Genomic DNA, 24,299 nt, shown 5'->3' with positions numbered 1-24,299 from the left:
CCGGATTTGGTGGAATTCAGCATGTAGTGGTGTGAATTAAATATTTTATTCCTTCGTGATTCCTTCGCAATAACTTTGTTCGCTTTATCTAGCATTTTTCGAATGAACTATTACCAATGTCAATAATTTTCTTTTGATGAACTATTACCAATGTCAATAACCTTGTTCGCATTATCTAGGCATTATCCAGCATTTTTGTTTATATGTTGAACATATAACTAAACATATAATGAACGATTATCAAATGGAAATTAAAACATATATTGATATATATTGTTGATGAATAACAATAAAGTCCTACATGTATGCATGCAGGTATTTGTTTTAGCAGTAAATTAAAGCAATGAAAATAATTATTTTTAAATTAGTACGCACTATTTAAAAGTTGTTAAAATCCAAAGGTATCTGTCTTCGATTAAGGGCTAATAAGCCAAGTGTTCCCATCAATGTAATGAGTCCCAATAAAGGGTTTTGCAGCTGTGTCATTTAGCAACCGTGCCCATGGGACTCTTCCGGCAGTGTTGGATCCAGGTCCACTACACTTATACTCTCCATAATATGCATTCCTGCATTTGTAAACAAATCTAATAAGCTTTGTTTGCACTTACATGATATAATAGCTTCTTTTGCTACCTCAATGATTCTTAAACATCGGTCTAGTGACGAAAAAAACACCATTTTGGTATTTACCAATCCGAACATGTTGCCATCCGGATGGAGAAATTGAAAATGGTGTGATTTTTAAGAAAACATTAGGGAAGAAGTAGGTATCTAATAATAAGACAGAATCGAAGTGTAAGTATTTTGTTGTATTAATCATAGTACTAACAAGTAGCGCTTTGTGTTATTCCAATCTTCCCATCCTTCGGGCAGAACAATCTTGTCCATATAGGTGTAGGAGAAAACAACTTGTGAATAATTTCCCCATGGTCTTCCGAGATAAGCTGATCCACTACCCGTTACCATGCTATTTATAAAGGAAAATCCAGTATCATATGTCGAATTTTTACCATTTTGCGCTGTTATGGAGGTTGCGTTCTTGGATATTGATTTTATAGTACAACCCTGCATGACAATGACAATTGAAGTTCACTTCCTAACATAAAAAATGAGTTGTTTTTTTCTTTCAAATATGTACATTTGAACTCGAACTCGAACTCATGAAGGCACAAAAATGAATGAAAAGATTACCTCGTACAGAGATTTCCCATGACCGCAAATGAAATCAATTGAGCCTTGAATAGTGCAATTTTTGAAGTAATGTAGGCCTTTGTGGTCGTATAGAGTGTCTTGAACACCAGAAAATTTGCAATTGTAAAAGGCAGCTTTATTCCCGGTGATGCGAATCGCAACAGCTTGTTCTACTTTCGACCCAATAGGAAATGAAGCAGTGTTCTGTTTCAAAAAGCATTTTAATTTTATGAGTAACTTTCCCTCCAATATTTATCTGTACAAAATTCTAGCCCAATTAATAAAGAAAATAATTTATATTTTGAGTACCTCAAAATTAATGTTAATGGCCATAAAATAGCTAGCATTCACTCCAACAGTTGCACTGTTGAATGTTTCCAACTCAGTCCCATCGCCTCCGGTGACAGACCGTGTATCATTTCCCGTTATAGTTGGTGGATCCCTTACATCCCCTAGGAATGTTATGAAAGGCAGTGTTTTCGGGATCACAATTTTCTCCCTAAAACCAAATTAATCATCACAAATTTACACGACTTATATTTTTCAATTCAATTTAACGAAGAACTAAAATATATAAAAGATAAAATTGTAAATGCAATAGTATGTACACATTCAATTTAACTAATTATTCTAGTAACATTTTTGTTCTAAAAAATAAATAAACAGTTTGAGTTATAGTGAGCATATTCGTACCTATAATAACCCGGTGCAATTGAGATAATCACTCTCCTTGTGTTATACGGTTGAATGCTCTTAAGAGCTTCTGTAATGCTCTTAAATTCAGCTGAACCATCTTGACTAACTGTTAATCTAATTTTATTACTCTCAGCTTTCTTCAGCTTAGGATCAAGACCTTGCCCATTGCCATTAACATTCCTATATCTCTTTTCCAAAATGGTCTTTCTCTGGTAATTCTTGACGTTCCATGATATCCACTTGTCAAAATCAGACTCCATTTCTGATCTGCAGCTGAAGCATAACAATGAAAGAACCAACAAAATAAGGTGGAAACACCTTCTTGGAACCATAATGCTAATATTAGTATATAATATTACTGTAGATTTGTTTCAAGACAGTGCACTAGAATATAAGGTCATACACATATAAATATATAGATACACATTAAATGTTAATGCTCATTGCTATTTACCAAACTAACCTTCATTTATAAGTATAAATAGACAAACTAGTATACTGTTCTGACGTATGACAGTGTTGAAGGGTATGCTCATTTTATTTTTTCTACTCTTTGAACAAAATTAGTAGATAGAATTAAATATAAAGTGGGCACTAAATTTTTTGTGGAACTATATCAGGAACTGGAGTGGTTGTATTATGGGACCCCAATTTCAAACTATGATCAAATAAGGTGTAATCAATTAATGCACATATTAGATTGAAGATAATCCATTGACATTGGAGATGAATTGAGGCACAGAAGGGAGAAAATTGGTTAAGTTCATAGCTGTAATCCATTTTCGAAATGCTCAAATTTGGTGTAGTGGTCGCTGTGATGATATATTTAGGATATAGTACATTCTATATATCTAAATTCTAAACCAACAAATATAGGTTGTGGGGTAGGACAATTTTATTTCTATTTTTCAAAATCTGGGTTTTGAATTTTTTAATTTATTATTATTGCATCAGCCTTATCAAACACGTTGGTCACACAATTGGATTCTCATATTTTAATAAAAATGAATATATTGTCAGTATCCCACTTATTATTTATCTATCTACATCCTAAAATTTGAAAAGAATAAAATGCAGATGTATGAAATGGAATGATTTAAGTTCCTACAACTCCTATTTTATTTTGTTTTTAAACTCTGAGATTAGCAAAAGCTAATTTACTTTCTTGTGAAGGTACCTATCTTGAATCCTAATTTAGTTCACTATCTCGTTGTCAGCCACAATGATGAATACTAGTAGGTGTGAAATACTAATATGAAAATAATGGTCAGATTAGCTTAGGTTGGACCCTCATCCACACACATGCTGTTAAATCTGTTAAAAATGATTTTTAACCTTAAAAAGCAATTTTTTCTAAAGAAAATTCTCTAAACAAACGCCAAAAACAGGGGAAAAAACACGGAACTTAAGTTTAATTTGATTAGTTTACGAAATTACCCTTACAATTTTACAAAAATGACAAGCGTTGTCTAGCTTTGCCACAACAAATCAAGTTTTTTAATCATGTTCTTCATCAAGTTTTTTTTTTTCTTCTTCTTCTTTCTTTTGAAGTCTAGGTCTCGTGTTTGGGTTTATGCATATATACTATTTTCAAGCAATATTGTTATGTGACTAACAATTGAATGAAATAAATTATTTCATTGTTCTCGTGAGCTTAGCTCAATTGGTATAGACAATGCATAAAATATGCAAGGTCTGGGGTTCGAATCCCGGCCACCACAAAAAAAAAATTATTTCATTGATAAATGGGGTTCGAATCCCGACCACCACAAAAAAAAAATTATTTCATTGATAAAATCTGAGTGCACAACAAGATTATTGCTATGATAGTTATCTATTGCCAGCTAACTAGATAACTTATTACACAAGTTACCCCGATAAATGACACTAACACTAACGGTTGTTTCTTTCATGGTGCAATAAATGTAAATAGAAGGGAGTGCGTTGTGTGTTGCATTTTGTTATTTCTCCATTTTTTCTTTCTTTTCTGGATTCACGTTTTTAGGAGTAAATGGAAATGAAGTTACAAGTTTGTTTTTATCAACGGATACAATTTTTATGACCTAAATTAAATGGTAGTTTTGTGGTTTAAAAACCACTTCTACATACTTGTCTAAACAAACACAAATTAGCTTCTAATGTTCTTTAAATCCTTAATGAATTATATGAAAATAAATTATTATTTTTGTCAAGTAATCTAATTATTAAATTCACACACACCTTAAGTGTCGAGAAGAGGTAAATTCTAAGTTCAAACTCAGACTACTACATATATGAGTTGTATCTGAATTAGCAGAGGGAAGATGGCGGCCGTCCTAGACCTAAAAAAAATAAGTAAAAATTGTGTTCCAAAATTAAAAAATAAAAAATTCGGGTTTCATTAAGCCCAAAACAAAAATAATGCTTAAAATTTAAAAGGTGTCGGATGTTGACGCAAATGATCTTTTTCTGAATTGAAAGATCGTCCATCACAGTATATCTATACGAATTAAATATTATTTTATTTTTTTTATTGTTTTTTCTCTCTTTTTGATCAAATTGATTATAAATGGTTTATTCTTATGAAACAAGTTGTTGATTTTTGGATATATTCAAATAATATATATATAGCAATTGGTGCTAAGCATTACTACGTGCTGTGTGAACACCTTCCATTTCCTCTGCCACCCGACCTTGGTTTAGGCCCCCACAAAGGTGAAATGAAACCAATAAAGTCAAGTAAAGCCTAGTACCAAAAAGAAAAATATAGACACTCAATAAAAATAGAAAAATTAACAAATGGAGTAGAATGTGTGTTTGAACTGGGATATGAGGTCAGCTGTGACCATACATGCGACATACAAAATGCATAGGAAAGAAACCAAATAAACATGTTGACTGACCAATCATGTGTGAACGAGTCGTCAAGACTAAAATAACCTACGAAGATCAATGAAACGTGCTGGTTTCAAAAGTAACGGCACTTAGTGCTCTACTAATGAGAAACCCATTGAGTTTAAAACATTATACTATACTATTAGTATTATTAATGTCAAACTTCCAATCACGTTTTTTTAAAAATCTATGCTTCTAGAGGATTGATTATAACGTAAAACACACGACCAACGTTGAACAATCCATTCATAACACAAACAAAGCACAAGTCAACTCAAACACATACACACACAAGTCCTGCCATAGAAGAAAATCAAAGTTCTTTCTTTATTAATATTGTAATTAGAGATATGCACTACAATTGCAAAATTATAATTCTCATGTAAGAGTAGGACAATTACAAACAATCAGTTACTCAACAATGCAATTAAATTTAACAATGTCACTAAACTTAGATATATTTAAAAGGTTATGTTACAAGCCACCCTTTGGTGGTGTCTTTTATCAAGTCACACCTCAGGTGTGATTTTCACTTTTTAGTTATAACTTTGATAAAAGACACCTTCATAAAAAGTAGTTGGTGTCTTTTAACAAATGCTCATAGAGTAACTTGATAAAAGACACCTTCATAAAAGATGTCTTCTATCATAACCCATATTTAAATATAACTTGTTAATGCTAGTGTAAAAAACTGGATCATAAATCATCAGCAAGTTGCTGCTGCAAGAACCATATATTTTCATCTGTCCACAATTCCGAACCACCAAAAACATTGCTCTGTTCAAATTCTTGGATGTTTGAGTCTAAGCAGTTCCACTCCTGCAACGTGGATCCCAGTTCCGCACAATCCATTAAATTGTAAGATACGTTTGATTTTACTTGAACATCAACCCCTGACGAGTACGATGAAACCTCTGACTGCAACATGGGAGGATTTGCATTTGCCCCACAAGTTTCACTATGAGCTTTAGTATTGTTGTAGGTGGTGATTTGTCCGTGGCTATAGGAATTAGTATCTACAGTTGCACGAGAAGTTTGGATTCTCTCGATGAGACGTGGAATCCATACTAAACGCAATGTGTCCCTAAACTGTTGACTGTTTACATCACATTTTAGTTGCCTAGCTTGCTTCACCACTCTTGTTCTCCAATAGTTCTTTATTTCATTGTCCGTTCTTCCCGGTAATTGTTCCGCTATTTTAGACCACCTTCATTAAATAACACAATATCATGTTAGTTAGTTTAACCAAAACAATTATTTCATTGAAAAAAACAGAAAGGTATATCATAATGCGACCATGATAATTCGACGAATGACATTGACGTGGTTGACATGTATACGTACCGATTGCCCCAACGGGAATGAAGATCAAGAATCAAGACTTGTTCTTGGAGAGTGATGTTCCCACGTCGAACATTTGGACGCAAGTAGTTCAACCATCTTAATCTGCAGCTTTTCCCGGTTCTCTTTAGACCCGAACAGCGAGCGACGGAGTTCCAGTGACCATCTCCGTGGACTGCCACATAGTTCATCAGAATAGTATCCTCCTCTTCTGTCCATGGACCTTTCTTTATCACCATAGTATCTTGACTTACATCTGTTACTGATGAACCACAATCTGAAAAACTCCTCATTACATGAATATTGGCTTTGTAATTAGTATCCATGTTCTGTTACACTCAGTTATATTTTGTTTTGGCTTTGGAGTAAGAAATGGTTCTGAAAATATATATCTTATAGACTCTTAGATAATTTTGTTATGGATATGTAAGAGTATGTGATTATATATATAGAGAGAGTTCAGCGTTGACGTTGGATTTAGGAGGAATTGCACTTTAAAACTGAGAATTTGTCAAAACTAAGAGATAAAGTGAAAGGCTGCGGCCTGCGAGTATAGCTGAATAATTGGTACGCAGAATTGTTAAATAATACTCCTACTTGATTGATTAAATTACTAGTATAGTATTTTAGATATTGCTAGTTACTCATATTGGTGTTTTTTTATTTTGACCTTGCTATTTCGTGTTGACACTTTGACTAATTACACGTATATTCAACTAAGTTTACTAAAATAATAGTAATTAATGTCAAATAGTCAGAACTAAGAAGGCTTTAACAGTATTGGTCGATTCCAGAACCAAAATGGTTTCTGTATCTGGCTATGTCTCAGGTCAAACTTCCTTCCTAGTTGACATTAATTAAAGGAAATTGCTTGCAGATACTGAAAACCTCTGAACTTGTATGTAAAGAATATTTCTTATTCCTTAAACTAGCTTATCACAAATAATATAATTCCGTACAACAAGAAATGGAATAAGTAATTAAGAATGTGACTTTAGTTTGATTCTGCTGTTTGTGATTAAAAATGAATTAAGGAGTAGTATTTTTTTTTTTTGTGGTGGCCAGGGTTTGTACCCCGGACCTTACATATATTAATGCATTGTCTTTACCAACTGAGTTAAGCTTTTTTTTTTGTGGTGGCCGGGGTTTGTACCCCGGACCTTACATATATTAATGCATTGTCTTTACCAACTGAGTTAAGCTCACGAGGACAATTAAGGAGTAATATATAGTAATATTGCGGTTTGGTTCTTAAAAAAAAAAAAAACAATATTGCGGTTTGGTCTTTCCTAAAAAAAATTAAATACTGCAGTTTGATCACATAATAGTAAGTAACTACAATTAATAAGGTTTAGTTTAAGCTATTTCTTCAAAAAAAAAAAAAAAAAGGTTTAGTTTAAGCTAGCTAAATATGCACTCTTATTCTGTGATAAATAAATTGGATGTTTGGAGTTTAGGGATTATGAAAGCATCATCTCTCTTTTTACTTTTTTTTTTTGGGCAAAACTCTCTCTTTTTACTTATTTATGAGTCCCTAGATAAATTATACTAAAATAAATTATTTTTGTTTAAATTTAATGATTTAAAGTTATTAGTCAAATTCATTTAGTAATTCTTTTGAGGATATTGAGTGTGAGAGATTAAGTGTTTAATAAATATGTTAAATATCTCTATTTTGTTTTTAAGTTTCAAATTTGTACCAAATTATTCTTTAAGTTTTTAAGTTTTAAACTGATCATTTAAATTATATAATGTTGCAAACTTTATATGACTTAAATGACCAATTTAAAACTTAAAAACTTAAAGGATTAATCGGTATTTGACCTATCAAATAAAGATAAATATATTTTTGGTCCTTATAAATATATCAAAATAACATTCATCGACACTTAGTTATTTATCTCTTAAGTGTGTTTGAATGTGAAAGAATTTGACGAAAGAGAAAAAAGAATAAGAAAGAAATATGTGAGAAATAAAATAAATTTGAGACAACTCATACGATTCAGCAGTAAAAAAAAACCCGAATTGTCCACTTTTATTTTGCATAAAAAAGTAGAAGTTCACTTTTTTTTCTTTAAATTTTTTTTTTTTGGAAGGAAAAACTAAGGATACATTATAATAACACTAATGTTCTATTTGAGTTTTTTAAATGAGCTTTTTAAATAAGTTTTTTAAAGGAGTATGTTGGCAAATTAATGACCAAGATGTTATGGTTCTAAATGTGGATGGTAGTGCGGTTACTAATCCAGGACAATCGGGATTTAGGGGACTAGTGAGACATCATGAGGGAAATTTCATTTTGATTTTTATGGGAGTATTGGTTGGTCAAACGTGTTACTCTGATTCCCTCGTCTGGTCAAGTTGGTAACTATGAGAACACATTGATATCACCATTATACTAATATGGTGGAGATTATCAAAGATTACATGAAGAAGGATTAAAGATGGGTAACCTTGGCGCAACTGGTAATGTTGTTGTCATGTGACTGAAAGGTCATGGGTTCAAGTCCTGGAAACAGCCTCTTGTGTAAAACAGGGTAGGATGCGTACAATACACCAAATGGTGGGACCCCTTCCCGGACCCTGCATATGTGGGAGCTCTAGTGCACCGGGTTGCCCTTTTTACATGAAGAAGGATTGAAATTTTGTTTTGAAACATACTATTCGTGACGGGAATGCTTGTGCGGATATATCATTGCAAAGATGTGAGCTAATTGTGTAGACCCTTTGATTATGGTTAATGAATCTTTTCCCGGTTTGTCTTAGACGCTTCTAGCGGACGCTTAAAGAATGCCCTTTATTATAACTTAGTTTTTTCTTCCGGTTTGTCTCAACATTTGATTTTAGTTCCCCTAAAATATTCCTTAGACTTTTGGCCTCTGTAAAAAATTTTATTCATGGAATTAGTCCCTAATTTTTAGTCAACTCATATCTTAACGTCATATTTTTTAATGAAATTTTCCAGAAATGGATAGAATATTACGACAATCTCTCCTTAAAAAATTAGAATTTTTTAACAAAGCATGAATTAAATATGAATTTTTATGTTTTTTGTGCTAAAAAATTCATATTAAATTCATGTTTTGTTAAAAAAATCTATTTTTTTAAAAATTGTTATAATTTTCTACCTATTTCCGGAAAATTTCATTAAAAGTACGAAGGTTAGTGAAATCCGCAAGTGCACGGTTTTATCAAAGTAGTAAAAACGTCGTTCCACAGGGAGTTGTTGTAATTATTGATTCTCTTTTCAATTGGTGATTAGCTGAAAAGTTCAGTTTTAGAAGTTTTAGAAAAATTGGTAGAAATAAAATAATAAAAAGCATCTCGGGATTATTGGTTACAAATCACTCACAATCCAAACCTATATCTGAATCTTATGTTAAATCTGTTTCTAAAGACAAGTTTCTCTAAGGCGTTTCAAGGTTCCTCTTGGAATCAATGAGTGTGTTTCAATAACAATCATGTCTATTCTCATGGTTGATTGCTATTGAAACCCATTAAGAACGAAACTTTTAAGGTTTCAAGGTTAATAGACTATTCTCATGTTTCGTAAACCTTGTCTAATCTCACATGTCCAATACTAACCTTTTTCTTTCGATACTTCGATTAGTATTTGAAATATGAATTATGAACGGTGAGATTAGATTAGAAAATAGATTTACATAAAATTAGGGTTCTAGGCTTGGTTTGATAGGATTAGGTCATTAGACTCATCCAACAATCCCAAGACAAGAAATCTATTCACTCATGTTCATCGTAGACAAAAAGATTAAAGAGGTGGAGAAGAAAGACATAAATGTAAACGGCTGAAAGTAAAGAACAAGAAAAATAAGAACTTTGATTCAAATAAATAGTTGTCACAAAGAATTCCCAAGAATAAAAGAAATAATTGTCATAAAGAATTCCCAATAATAAAGATGGTTTACAAGTCTGATGGCTCGTCAATTTATAGCAAGAGGAACAACATAAATTTGCACTAAATCTAAACATAAATTTGCACTAAATCGGTACATAAATATGCACCAAATCAGAACATAAAATTGCACTAAATCTGCCCATACATATGCATCAAATCAGCACATAAATATGCACCAAATTAGCACATAAATATGGCAGAATTTCTCTCTTTTTAGCTTTCTTCTCAAACAAGCTTTAAGCATATGCATCTGAATCCATTCTTTTGCTCAAAGACTTGATCATCCTTCATTTGTGATCTTGAAAATAAAACGAACAAGTTTGCAGTAAAATAGTTATAAAAAGAAACTTTAACAAACATAATTCTATTAAAATAAACACTTAAAAACCATCTAAATTACGACTTATCAGTTAGACATGAGTTGACTAAAAAGTAGGACTAACTTCATGGATGAAAAACTTTGGAGGGAGAACTTATTTAACACTAATAATAATAACCCTACATATATAATGTAATATTAAGGAAAACTTTGATATTTAAATATTTATAGCTTAACTCAGTTGGTAATGACAATGCATAATATATGCAAGGTTCGGGTTCAAACCTCAGCCACAAAGAAAAAAATATATTTATAGATTAGTTTTAGGGGTCTTTTAAAAAAGAAAAAAATTATTTCGTGTTTGTGTACCGTGATAAAAACAATTTTTTGAAAAGGATCATAATTCAAAATGATTTTAGAAGATACTCAAAATAGCTTCTGATTTGAAGCTTTTTTTTTTTTTTTGGTTTCCCTTTTTTCTAAATGTGTAACAAACAAATGAAAACTTCTAAAATTAATTATTTTATTTAAAAATCAATTTTTTTTTTTTCACTGGAAAAACGGCAACAAATGACCTTATAAAATTTGTAATTTTTGTTCAGTGTTGTCTTATGGCCCAATTCAGTCGAAATGAAGGAAGCATACATGTTAAGAGGTCTCAGACTCAGATATTTGGATACATCATTATATATGAACCTTATAATCAGCCGATGTCGGCAATATCTCATCACATCATTGACCTCAGTCACAATATATTTTATAAATACTTTTTTTTTTTGAAGGAATATTTTATAAATACTTAGTTTCACATTGCACAATCACGATTTTTGAAGGACTTAAATGAAATTAAGTTTTTATAAAATCATTTTTAAAGGATAGAAGGAGTTTTACTTTTGAAATTAAAATAAGTTTTAAAGTGTATATGTAGTTATTTTTATAGTTTTATAATAAGATACTAACAATATAATTGCAAGTTCAATCATATTTTATCATCTTAACATTTTGAAAAAGTGAATTAAAAATCAATATTATGATGTGCTAACCAACCATATGATAAAATACATAGAGATTTTGTGATATATGATTATATTATCACTTTTATTTTAAAATTAGTTGTATATGCATAACAAACAACTATTTTTAAAAAACAAAAAAAATAAACAACTGTTTCTATTTTGTCAAATGATTTTAATAAGAATTTTACTACCATGCATTGATAGTATAATATACTAGGTTTATTGGGCTTTTGCTTTAAAAATTACTTGAATATGATGAATATACTCCAGTAATAAAAAAAATTGAGCACATCAAGTCACCATTTCAACATGTCACAATTATACGTACTTCAAACAAAAGCAATTTTGAGAAAACTTTAAAATACGACATTTGCAAACTTACCCTCAGAATCAGATGAGGTGGCTTTCCTATTTTCCTCGTCCAATGAACAAACATTTTCCATGAAGAAAAAAAAAATGTTGAGCTGAGGTTGTCGTCTACTAGACTACTAGTGATGTCTTTGACAAATGAGAATAAATTGGTCAAATGGAATAAATCAAACAGAAAAGATATTTGTACAACCAATTTCTAACAATTTTTTAACAACTTTCTCTCTCATACTCACATTATATTATTATTCTCTCTCTAACTTTTTCTCTCTCTATTGATTTTGATCAATCAAAATAAAGAAAAACAAAGTTGTCATAAAAATTGTTTAAAAAAAGGTGTACAAATATCACTACTCTAAATCAAAAGCGAAGTTGTAAGAACAAAAATAAGAAAGTTAATATTGTTGCCGTAGAAATGACTCACAGCATATTTGAATTTATAACAAGTTATTTCAATTTTCAAGGTATCCAAGTTTCGAATTAAGCAAGACAAGAAGGACACGTTTCTTGATAGACAAGCAAACAAGAAAGTGATTCAACGCAGCCTGAGACTTTTCAAAATATTAGTCTTCCGGGCCACGCACAGCACAGGTAAAAGAAATTACTCTAGATCAATTTATTTTTTATTTTTTGTTTGTACACGAAGTGGTAAATACCACTAAAACTGACATACAATCAACAAAGTTCTGGATTCCAATCCGAATAAAGGCGTTCAACCTAACAATATCGACATTATCAGTTGAGCTAGGTTTTATGGATTATATCAATCAATTGATTTGTTTTTTGTTTGTATACGAAATGGTAAACACCATTAAAACTCACACATACTGTAAGGTTCTGGATTTGAACCCGAGTAAATGCGTCCAAGCTAACAATTTCGAGTAGCTAGACTTTAAAGATTATATCAATTGCTTTTAATTCATATAAATGTATAGTATTTTACAAAACAGAAATTGTTAGTATTAGTTTTTATGCCATGGTGAGGATTGAATTCTCAACCTCCCTATCACTTAAAATTTTTAAGTCTCAAATTTCAACTATCAAGCCATCTTATATTTCTTATTGGTTTATATAAGGGACGAAACTAAAAGATGAATCAGCAAAGGTCATGGTCCATCTCAATTTTTTTATTTTTTTATACTAGTACGCTATTATGTTTTTTGTGTGAACTTTATATGATACAACAACAACCAAAGCCTTATATAATAAATCTTTTATGCCTTAATAAATTAGGCCTTAAACACAATTTGTAGGCTTCATTAACCGCCCCTTCAAAAAGAAAAAAAAAAGCTTAATTAGTTGTATTAATCCTTAACTAGAATCCTTAACAAGAATACTTAGGGGGTGTTTGTTTTCCGGATGCAAAAATTACTCCTTGGAATAACATTCTCAGAAAAACATAATGAGAATTTTATTCCTAGGAAAATTTCAAGAAAAGTGTTTTGTTGCTAATTTTTATTCCTGGGATTCTTTTCAAAGAAGTGGGTGGTTACATTGATAAACCTTATGCCTCATTACTCAAAAAAGTGGAAACTGGTATGTTAATTTTTACAATGTGGGAACACAATGGTAAAATGGGCATATGTATGAGTTTTAATTAAGAACGTGGACTCCCTATTCCTGGGAATATAATTTTCCAATCCCTTTTTCATGGGAATAAAAATATGACTAGAATGTGAGGTAAGTAGATTCCTGGGCATTAATTATTCCTAGACATATTATTTTTGTTCCTTTCTACCAAACACAGGAAATCGTCTTTCCCAACCTCTATTTTCAGGAATGTGTTTTTTATCTCCGAAACAGACGTCCCCTTAACCTTTAGAAAAAGAGAGTTTGTCTGCAAATTATAGAAGAACTCTAATATCCTTAACGAGAACCCCAATTTATTGTTCCTCATTGTAATTTCTCTCAAAAATATCAACTCATTGCTTGTGATTTTGTTTGTGCAGTGTCAACCACTACCAACGATTCACTACTTGAAATTTCATCGTGAATTAATCTTCCTATGTTTGCATATGAACTCATCCTCCTTTGGATATATTTTATAATTTTTTAAATTTCTTGTATATGTTGTGCATTTGAATTTTTTTTTTACTAAACTATTCTTTCAAACTTCCCCCTAAGCTTAATTCCTAACTCGTCCCTGATTTATATAAATGTTTCTGAGTTTAGGACATACATGTATAAGTTTCTAAATGTTTATATTAGATTAGATGACATCTTTGATTCAAGAATCAATCCTTTATCTTTATGATACACTTTACATTTATCATGTTGAAATATTAGTCAGCCCCTTCTTCTGCAATTGCCCTATACTTAGGAGATTGTTCCTCAACTATGAGATGTAATACACACTAGGAATGAGTTGTATATTGCCTCCAATATTTCATTTAAGATTACTTTCTCTCATGTCATAACCATCAGTCTATAGTTCAAAGAACCATTTTTTTATTACCACACATATGGTTACTACAACCTAAGTTCAAGAACCATGCCTTCTTCTTTGAAATTGCTTTATCTCGTTGTTGGATAATTGTCTTCCTCTGCCACACCCCTTTATCTTCCATCATATGTGATTTTCAAAGCATGTTCCTCTTCTGTGATCCTTCATTCTTTGCTCATACACCAAGGATCTACTTTGAAGCTTATCTACTGAAAGAGTGGTTACATCATTTGATTCTTCTATAGAATACACAATGTAATCAAACTTTGTTTATAAATATCGGAGAATCTTGTCAACAATTGTTACGTGTATGATCTGTTCTCCATCCATCTTCATTTGATTGATCACATAAAGTATTCTTGAAAAATATCAATCAACCGTCTCTTCATCCCTCATCCCTCATGCTTTTGTTTCATGGAATCCCATATATCCTTCGATGTTTCTTAAGTTAAGAATCGTTTCAAGAATAGTTTGATCTATAGATTAAAATAGATAATTCTTGGCTTTAAGATGCTTCAAGTTGCTCTCGTCCATAATTTGATTTACTTCGGAGTTGGATTCGCCAGCGGATTGAACACTCCATTTTCAATCAAAGTCTAGCACTCCTGCAAACGCAGAAGATTCTCCATTACCATGGACCAATGCCATAATGACCATTGAATTTTGGTATCGCTGTTTGTTGGAAAATGCTCATATCCGTCATGATCGTTCTTCAATTGCTTTCTATCCCTCTTACCTTTTTTTTTGACAAAATTCTATCCCTCTTTACTTAGCACACTCAAAAACCACGGTTTTATTTGATCAAGGCCCAGATGGAGCTCTAATACGAGCTGTCAGGATTCAGAACTTTAGAGAAAGCAATCTAAGCACTTTCATCAATCATATTATGGAAAACGTTAATCGGCAGTGACGGATCCAGAAATTTTAATATGTGGGGGCACAATAACTTATTTATTATGAATATTTATACAAAAAGAGAAATGTTGTGAACACTCTCTCAAACATTCACTCTTTTATGAGTTTCACCACTTTATATGGAATCTATTTCCAAAGTGTGAACTCGTATGAATTTTATAAATAAAAAAAAAAAGAGAGATTTAGAGAGCGGTCATAGCGGTTCTCATAGCGGTAAATTGATGATATCATTCTCATTAAAAAAAACAATGGAGATAACAAAAATTATAGCATTATATATCAAAACAAAAATTTAAGATAGTTTTATTTTCCAACACTATCAAATAAATTACTACTATAGACGATCATTCAAAAATCTATCTCCATGTAAACTATGAGAAGTTGATACTTCAAAAAATTTATTGCAATGAAACTCCTTTTTACTTTTATTAATAAGTTCATGAGATAAAAAATATGAGTAAAAAGCTTGCACTTTTCTTTGTAATTTGGGTGTGGTAGTAGCTTGTGAAGAAGTAGTTATTTATTTATTTTATTAGTTGAAACCTTATGGTTTCTCTTTTGAAGGATCTCTGTTTTAACAAAAAATAATGGCTTATCTTAAATGTTGAAAATGTCTTGGTTGCCGAAGCAAGGTCGAAGTAAGTTTTCACAAGATGTGAGCTGTGTGGGGGCAATACAATATTTGAAGTAGGGGCAAAACATCAAAATATTCAATTATTGGTTAAAAAGTAATTAAGCTTGTGGGGTCAGCTGCCCCCAATTTACATGGGGTGGATCCGTGCCTGTTAATCGGTGTCCATGGAACACTAGTTAAGAAAACCTAATATAGTATGAGTGAGTATCTTGGAATTTGTGTGGTCAAAGTTTTAAAAGTGTAAAAGATGATGTTTTCAATACCAGTTATGCTAATTTGACAACTGACAAGCTCCCTTCAAGCCAAACCTTGATTCCTGCTTCCAAATCCTCCTTTCTTTCTGCTGCAGCCTTAAAGAGTGTGCAGATTCTTTCCAAATTTTGGGGGGATGAGGTAGAAGAGGTGATGGAGGACACTCCCAATCATGACCAGAGGCTTGAGATGGAAGACTTTCCAAGTCTATCTGAAAGCACTAAGGCAGAGAGAAAGAAGAAGAAACAAGTGAACAAAGTGAAGCCTTCTAACTTTAACTCAGCCGGAATGAGGACTCGTGCCCAAAAGGGTACCTCCAAAGCCGCCTTGACAGATACAAAATAGTTGGTTCAATTGCAACAGAATATCTGGGAATACCAATACTTTTGTTCAATTTTTCTTAGAGAGAGTAGTCTTTTAGTTGTTGTTTGGCCAAGAATGGTCATTCTTTTGACTAGTTTTTGTACATTGGCTGTCTTTGACACCTCGTTCCTTAGGACTTTCCCTTTCTTGGGATAGATTCGGTTTCTCTTTTCATAGGTTTTACACTATGTGACTCTGATGTATTGGTTCAGGCCTCTCCTACTTTTATTTTTATTGCTTTGATCAAAAAAAAAAAAAGATGATGTTTTCAATACAAATATTTCTTGTTTTGTTTTGTTAACTGATGTCTCGGGGGTACTAGTTAACAAGACTCTAATTTTATACATGCACAAAACAGCTATTGAGTAGGAAAAATGAAATCTGAAGCTAACTTAGCAAAAATATTACAATTGAGCTAGCAACTAAGATTACAATCACAGCCCAATAGGCCACAGCAAAAGTACTATCAACATTTGCTCTACACATGGAAATTCGAAGTACTTTTGCGTACGGAAACAACACATGAAAAGATCTCGTCGTCAATATGGAGCACTAAACGACCGGTGTTTTGGACGTTAAATAAAAGGGCACCGTGTAAATTTCTTCGTTGAATGGAACACGAGAAATAATTAGTTGGTCACAATCATAAATATTGATCTCTTAGGCACACAAACATAAAATATATATCTTTTCAATATTTTAGTAAAAAAAAATTAAGTATTCTTTTTCTACTTTTTTTTTTCTTTTCTATTTATGTAAGTGTGTCAAAATGCTTTAAATTTAAGTTGGTTACCACACAAGTCTTGCTAGTACACCAAAAAAACACAAGACTTGCTCATGGAACACATGCTTTAGACAAACTAATTTTCAAGCTAAAAAACAGACCAATCACATGTTTTAACAAGCGTGTATAAGAAAGTAGAGACGGTACCCACCCTTTGCACCCGCCAATACCACGTAAAAGAGCACTATATAAAGTAAACTAGTGTCAAATAATAAAGCAAAATACAAATAAAAGTAGAATATTGTTAAGGAGGATTCTAAAAACATTGTTTAAAGGTTTTACTAAAGGAATTTTTAATTTAAAAATACAAATTGTTATTTTTGTCAATACAATAATTACACATTTTTTTCCATAAAAAAATAATTACACAATTTTTTAATATAAAAAACTTCTATTATTTATCGAATCTTAAAAGACACGTTAGCTTTCTAAGTAAAACTAATCATAATTGCACAAGAAAAAAAGACTTTAGTGCGTGCAATATTTATGTATTTGTAGCAACACGTCTAGGAAAAACTCATCCCCTAATGCGACAAATATACATATTGATCTACTTAGTGCCGTATACCATTTTTTTCAATATTTCACACTACTGTGAATTAAATTATTCCTACAAAGCGTCACGCAAGTAAATTGTATTTTATTTCAACATCTTCGTAAAGTTGTTGCAAAAACCACATGTTCTCATCGTTCCACATACTCTCCAACGAGTCACCATCACAAGCACCACTCTTCCCCTGTTCTGAAACCTGGTTGTTGAAACTTGACCATGGTTTTGAACCTTCATGGCCTAAAAGCTCCAAAGAATTATTTTTGTCCGAATTTGAAGCAACTTGGAATTCTACTGATGAAGAGTCCGAGGAAACACCACTGATTCCTGAAACTGAACTTTGCAATGTGTTTTGTTGAAGAAGGATATTTGATCCGTTTGGATTATTCGTGTCGGGGAATTGTTGTGCGGGCTGAATTTGTTCAAGCAATCGGGGCATCCAAACGTGACGTAAAACGTCTCTGAATTGTTTGCTGTTGACATCACACTTGAGCTGTTTTGCTTGCTTGATCACTCTTGTTCTCCAATAGTTTTTTATTTCATTGTCTGTTCTTCCCGGAAGATGTTGTGCAATTTTCGACCACCTATTAAAAAACAAACATATTATTAGGTGAAATATGTCACTATTTATATATAAACTCTAATCGGACGCAACATTTTGGTTTTTTTCAATACATATATATATGTGTATGCATTATAATAAGTTCATGTTATTTGAATTTAAAACACAATGATAATAGGCTATAAAGTAAGTAAAGTATGAAAATAGAAGATTTTGTATACCTATTGCCCCAGCGAGAGTGGAGGTCAAGAATCAATATCTGTTCTTGAACTGTGATATTCCCGCGGCGTACATCGGGACGCAAGTAGTTTAGCCACCTTAATCTGCAACTTTTACCACTTCTCCTCAAACCTGTATAATTAATTAGTTTTGTTTAGAATAGATTATGGGAATCAATAAGCTAGTCATGCAGCTATGCTATAAACTAATAAATTTAAAGAGCTAGCTAGAAGAAAATATATAAAAATATACATGCCTGCAGAAGATGCAAGGGTATTCCAGTGACCTTCACCGTGTATTGTAATGTAATCAACTAGAATGGTGTCCTCTTCTAATGTCCAAGGACCTTTTCTTAACCCTGTCTCATTTTCCTTTGCAGACCCACCTTTCTGAACCTTAATAATATCCATACCTCTCATATATGTGCTTGTGTAACTGTGAAATTAAAAGTGCTTTTGTTTTGTGAAAAGGAAGAACAAACAGTATGAAATATATATGGCTATGTATGAGATACGAAGAAACGTGTAAGATTTTGCTTTGTTAATTGATGGTTTCACTTATTGAGGGCATGTGGAGTTATTGTGTGTATATATAATAATAGAGTCGGATAAGGATAGGTATACTCCAAAGTTTGCACTAGTCCACAAAATATAAATTAAAAGGGTACGGAATAGTGTGACGACTTGGTACACGAATAATGCACCATACTACTACTTTTAGGATTAAGATGGAACTAAGCTTATAGTTTGGGGTTTGACTGGTTGACTCTTTTGTTTATATTTTTGGCAAGTCATGCGCATGGAAATATCGATGTCATTGCAGCTTGTGGAACATCTCGAATCGTTGGTACTCTTTTCACAATCTAAACTGATTTGGCTTTTGCTCTATCAACTTGCTAGAAAAGACAAATTTTACTAAAAATAATAATAGAATAAACTGTTATTGTAAAGTTCAGTTTAATTATTCACTAACTAATAATTAAACTCAAGAGATTAATAAATTTTAATTAAGAAGGAATGCTTAGAAGATTTGAATTCAAATTCATACTCGCGCAGATGGAGACATTAATGGAAGAAGAAAAAAACAATAGAGAGAACAATCAATTTAGTTATTAAACTATTATTCTCTCATCAATTTGGTCTTAAAACTGATAAATTTAAGTAAAAAAAAGTCCATAATTTAAAAAAAAAAAAAAAAAAAAATAATAATAATAATAATAATAATAATAATAATAATAATAATAATAATAATAATAATAATAATAATAATAATAATAATAATAAACAAGCAAGCCAATCTAAATTGATAAGTAATGAAACAATGTCTGGACTTGGAGATGCCGCAACTCTCAGTGCTTAAGTAATGAAACAATGTCTCTGAACCAATTGTCTTTATGCATTCAGAACTCAGTGGAAGATATCACTACAAGCTTCTGCAATCCGTCGCTGGTTGTTCCTATTGAAAGGCACGTCAGGTGGAATAACAATAATTTTGATTGTCCTATTCTTAATGTTGACGGAAGTTGTATTGGCAATCCGATTCGAGCAGGCTTTGGTGGCCTCATTCGTAACAGCGCAGGTTTCTTTCTAGCAGGGTTTTCAGGCTTCTTACCATCTTCCTCGGACATCCTTCAAGCCGAGTTGACAGCTATTTATCATGGTATTTCATTGGCAAAAGAGATGGGGATATCTGACTTGGTTTGCTACTCAGATTCTCTCCTCTCTATCAACCTTATTGTCGGTAACCCTTCAAGGTTCCATGTTCATGCGGTTCTTATCCAGGATATCAAGGTGCTGCTCTCCCAAGCTAATTACAGAATTTTCCACACTCTCCGTGAAGGCAATCATTGCGCTGATTTTCTTGCGAAGCGTGGAGCTCTCTCAGATGTCGGTTTAAGTCTTCACCACTCCCCCCCTGATGACTTGCTGCCTTTGTTGAAGATTGATGCTTCAGGAACGTGGTTCCTGAGATCTTAGTTTTCTGTTTTCTTTTCCGTTGTTTCTGTTTTTGTTTCTTAGCATTTGTAACCAAAAAAAAATTGATAAGGGAGACTCAAACTTGGACCTTAAAAGTAGCAAACATTCAAACCAACTCAAGTGAGTTTAAAAAGAAAAATCCATAAATTTATCTAAAAAGAAAATGAACTTGAAATGAGAGTGTCTTTAGCATTCCTCTTACTCTCATCCATCAATTTGGTCTCTCAATTAATTAGTTTATGTACTAAATTGATGATGAAATTATAGTACAACACATTTCAATTGATTTTAAAAGTTTAAGAATCAAATTAACAATTGATAGTTTATGAACTAAATTTACTTATTATTTATATTCTATGTGAGATTACCGTGTAATATTTGTTTTTTTCCAAAGCAACTATAGATTGTAGGTTAATAAAGGAGTTTTTTTCCTACTAATCGAGAATGGCATTGACGGTAGAATGAGAAGCAACACTAGCACAGCAGCCACCACCTTTTCATACAAGTGCATAAATTTATATCATTCACGATTCAAAGTGTCTGTTTCGTGTAATGTTGCACCCTGAGAATTAAATTTAGTGAATAGAAAGACGAAGAAATAGACTTCTTGTGATTAACCCATTGGATTAACGTGAGTGATCAACGCAAGACTAGAAGGAAGAAAATTGGTTGCGATAATTATTGCACGTTTTCACTTTGACCAAAACACCAAAGAAGCAGCCAAAGAATTGGAAAATTTAGCTTAAGTCTTGAATATTCCGAGAGACAATCCCATCGCACGATCATGTAAGTTTGTTTTTATTTTATTTTAAGGAAATGTGGCTTTGGTTAAAAACTTCGTATTGTCTCGATAATAAACAGAAAATTGGTCAAAATGCCCATAAGACACGCTCAAGTTCCAAGTTTTCAACCACTATCATACCATCGACAATCTAAGGTGAATTATTCCCTCCGTTACCAAATTATCTAAGTAAAAATTGGATAAAAAAGTTGTATTTGAAGTTTTGAACCAAATTTTAAATCCTCCATACTCAAAATGTTTGTCATTCAATTGACTAACTATTAAAATTGGTGTAAAGGGATGATGGAGAATAATCATCTTAGACATTTTGGGTGCATCCTTCGTTGAAAATTTATTTGTCTTTATCTGCACTAAATTGATTGATGTTGTCCCAAATTGTTGGATCGATATAACTTCTAAACCGCCGGAAAAATTATACAACTACAAAAAAAAAAAAAAAAAAAGTAAATTAGTTGGTTATAGTAAATTATAGTCTACAAGATAATAAGATGAAGTATGGATTTTGTAGTGTGAATAAGATGAAGGCTATAAGATGAAGTTTGACTTTTGTATATAAACAAGTAGGTTAAATTCAAATAAAAAGAGAGAATTTTTTGATTGGTAGAGATAATATATTAAATTTTTTAATAAGTCAAAATTAATTTAAATATTAAAATTATATAATAAGTTTAAAGATAAGTAGAGATTTATTTGCAATATTTAAAAGTTAATCCACATATGGTACTGTAGACCACCTACACTATAATATCTAACGCGGCATCAACCATAATCTGATTGGTTGGATTAAATGACTGTACCAAAAAAGTCAATTTCCTAATTAGTGGACTGTATAGTTTTGAGGTTCTTTTTAACAGACCTTGTATTATTAAGGACGCTCATTTATTAATAATATATCTCTTGTATTTCAGAGACATTTCACATGGGGGGGGGGGGGGGGGGGGGGGGGGGGGGGGGGGTTGAAGATGATAGTGGTTTTGTAAGTTTTTTTTTATTTTTATGTCAAAACCCATCACGACTTTATGATATTTTATCGGTAATAATGACATTTTGTTTTCAATATACCTCTATGATTTTTTCTGCTTACCCCATGATGAATTAGGATAATTTATCCTTACAACAACAACCAAGCCTCATCCCACTAAATGGGGAGGATAATTTATCCCTATCAAAGAAAAAATTTCTTTTCTTCAACTTTTTTCTTACGATCAGTTGTAATTTTCTTCTCAAGAGCATCAAACTTCTTCATTTTCATCATTCAACATGTGATCTCCATCTCTTTTGTTTCAGAACCGAATCATATTTGTCGTTAAGGGTAAATTACCATCAATTCATCAAGGGGTAATGTATGTCTTGTTGATAGGTTTTTTCTTACAATAAGTTACAATTTGCATTTCAAAAGCATCAAACTTATTCATCTTCTTCATTAAACATGTGATCTCCACCTCCTTTATTCTATAATCAAATCATACTTGTCATTGATGGTAAATTACCCTCAATTTATCAAGAGATGATGTAGGCCTCATGTTATTATGATTTAAAATGACATATAAGGAATTACACTTGGCATAATATAGTTGGTTGAGATAAATGGACATGTGGTTCATGGTCCTAAAATCAAAGATGTGTATAAATAGAGAAATGATGATCAATACGGGGTATGAGAAAGAAAAAAAAAGGTCAAATACCTTCCAGAGTCCTTTAAGTTTCACCTTTGTGTCAGATAGGTCCTTTAAGTTTCTAATGTTTCAGATAGATCATTTAAGTTTCGAGTTTGTTTCGGATAGGTCCTTTAAGTTTCTAAGGTTTCAGATAAGTCCTTTAAGTTTCGAGTTTGTTTCGAGTTTGGCTTAACGGACATATCAACTTTGGCTTAACGGAGGTTGATAGAAAGGACATATCTGAAACAAACTCGAAACTTAAAGGACCTATCTGAAACCTTAGAAACTTAAAGGATCTATCCGAAACAAACTCGAAACTTAAAGGACCTATCTGAAACCTTAGAAACTTAAAAGATCTATCTGAAACAAACATGAAACTTAAAGGACCTGGGAAGGTATTTGACCAAAAAAAAAATGAAGTCTCTCCTCTCTCCTTTTCAAAACCCTCATGCTACTTCATTTTTTAAACAATGGCTTCCGAGTTTAGGATAACTTTTTCAACACCGTTGTTTGCACCCCCATCATTTGGGAGATTATGTCTCTAAAATTGCCTGATGGCTTAAGAGTTAAGACAATCTAATCACAATGATATTATGGAAAACGATGATAATGATGGAACTAATATTGATATCAACCTAGAATCAACACCTCAACCACACAAACATGGTAGAATAAGAAGTGATATTGTTCATATTGAACAAGAACAAAGAGGAATGGAAGCATATCTCGTTACGAAGCCTCGTCTCATCGTTAGAAACTTTGTAATAATAACATTAATTTGTTTTCACTGAACAAAATTTTAGTTATTTGATAAATACAAGAGTTATAGTTTGTGAACTATTTAAGGTTGTAGTTTAACGTTAGAAAATTAAACGATGGCAAAGTTGTGCAGTTTTTTCTTTGAAATAAGCTAAGTTGTGTACATGGAAGCCACAAATTTAAAAGAGCATTTATAGATGGACCACCTTATCCAGCATATACACTTTGACACCCACACATAATTGTGATATGTGGCAAAAACATTGAAAGAAGAGATGAGAGGAGGTGATGGTGTGATGTGAAATTACTAAAATACTCCGGCCACATGGTGGTGTACATAAGAGGTACATAAAAAATGGTGTCTACCTATCTTTTTCCAATTTAAAAAGGGGTATAAATATGCCACGCTCATCAGAATGATGAGGGCTGTATGCTATCAAGACATATGGCTGACATAATTTTTGTGAATCAATAGGGTTGACTCGTCAAACTGACTTTCAAGGAAAAAAAAAATAAAAAAAAAACTCACACAACAAATGTGCACTATTTTTATTTTTATTTTTAATCCAAAATGTGCACTATTTTTTTTTTTGGTAATTAAGTTGAAAATTAACATTAATTTCATAAAATAAAATCAATAAACAGATGGTTGGTCTATTT

At 32.0% G+C, this 24,299-nt stretch overlaps 3 protein-coding genes across 4 annotated transcripts; all 3 read right to left on the bottom strand.

Moving 5' to 3' along the window:
- Positions 1-237: 237 nt before the first annotated feature.
- LOC146957491 (putative pectinesterase 53) lies at positions 238-2,274 on the bottom strand. Its single transcript, XM_085736705.1, has 5 exons — positions 1,885-2,274; positions 1,501-1,690; positions 1,192-1,395; positions 830-1,065; positions 238-566 (listed from the first exon to the last, which is right to left on the bottom strand). Exons 1-5 carry the CDS (start codon positions 2,217-2,219, stop codon positions 416-418), a joined length of 1,116 nt encoding a protein of 371 aa, XP_085592831.1. The 5' UTR covers positions 2,220-2,274; the 3' UTR covers positions 238-415.
- Positions 2,275-5,064: 2,790 nt separating this feature from the next.
- LOC146957490 (transcription factor MYB108-like) lies at positions 5,065-6,638 on the bottom strand. 2 transcript variants are annotated; one of them, XM_085736717.1, is made up of 3 exons: positions 6,106-6,638; positions 5,761-5,968; positions 5,065-5,724 (listed from the first exon to the last, which is right to left on the bottom strand). In XM_085736717.1, the coding sequence occupies exons 1-3, from the start codon at positions 6,426-6,428 to the stop codon at positions 5,458-5,460; spliced, it is 798 nt and encodes a 265-aa protein (XP_085592843.1). In that variant the 5' UTR covers positions 6,429-6,638; the 3' UTR covers positions 5,065-5,457. The 2 variants fall into 2 exon arrangements, with proteins under 2 accessions (XP_085592843.1, XP_085592838.1); XM_085736712.1 differs by having other exon boundaries at positions 5,065-5,968.
- A 10,900-nt stretch (positions 6,639-17,538) lies between these two features.
- On the bottom strand, positions 17,539-19,006 carry LOC146957489 (MYB-like transcription factor EOBI). The gene is made up of 3 exons (XM_085736802.1): positions 18,701-19,006; positions 18,447-18,576; positions 17,539-18,247 (listed from the first exon to the last, which is right to left on the bottom strand). The coding sequence occupies exons 1-3, from the start codon at positions 18,861-18,863 to the stop codon at positions 17,734-17,736; spliced, it is 807 nt and encodes a 268-aa protein (XP_085592928.1). The 5' UTR covers positions 18,864-19,006; the 3' UTR covers positions 17,539-17,733.
- Positions 19,007-24,299: the final 5,293 nt, after the last annotated feature.

The sequence above is a fragment of the Medicago sativa genome, chromosome 1, assembly GCF_051527215.1.
Source record: "Medicago sativa cultivar Bolivia chromosome 1, Bolivia_mono, whole genome shotgun sequence".
Lineage (NCBI taxonomy): Eukaryota > Viridiplantae > Streptophyta > Magnoliopsida > Fabales > Fabaceae > Medicago > Medicago sativa.
Note: the sequence above shows the minus strand (reverse complement) of the source record. Positions and strands in the feature narration are given on the sequence as shown.

Bases quoted from the DNA above. Each gene is read 5' to 3' on its own strand.
- LOC146957491 (XM_085736705.1), bottom strand. From the start codon at position 2,219: ATGGTTCCAAGAAGGTGTTTCCACCTTATTTTGTTGGTTCTTTCATTG. The intron at 1,396-1,500 runs GTACTCAAAATA...TTTTTGAAACAG, and splicing joins CCATTAACATTAATTTTGAG to AACACTGCTTCATTTCCTAT. The intron at 567-829 runs GTTAGTACTATG...TTACAAATGCAG, and splicing joins AATAACACAAAGCGCTACTT to GAATGCATATTATGGAGAGT.
- LOC146957490 (XM_085736712.1), bottom strand. From the start codon at position 6,428: ATGGATACTAATTACAAAGCCAATATTCATGTAATGAGGAGTTTTTCA. The intron at 5,969-6,105 runs GTACGTATACAT...TATTTAATGAAG, and splicing joins CATTCCCGTTGGGGCAATCG to GTGGTCTAAAATAGCGGAAC.
- LOC146957489 (XM_085736802.1), bottom strand. From the start codon at position 18,863: ATGAGAGGTATGGATATTATTAAGGTTCAGAAAGGTGGGTCTGCAAAG. The intron at 18,577-18,700 runs GCATGTATATTT...TTAATTATACAG, and splicing joins TACCCTTGCATCTTCTGCAG to GTTTGAGGAGAAGTGGTAAA. The intron at 18,248-18,446 runs GTATACAAAATC...GTTTTTTAATAG, and splicing joins CACTCTCGCTGGGGCAATAG to GTGGTCGAAAATTGCACAAC.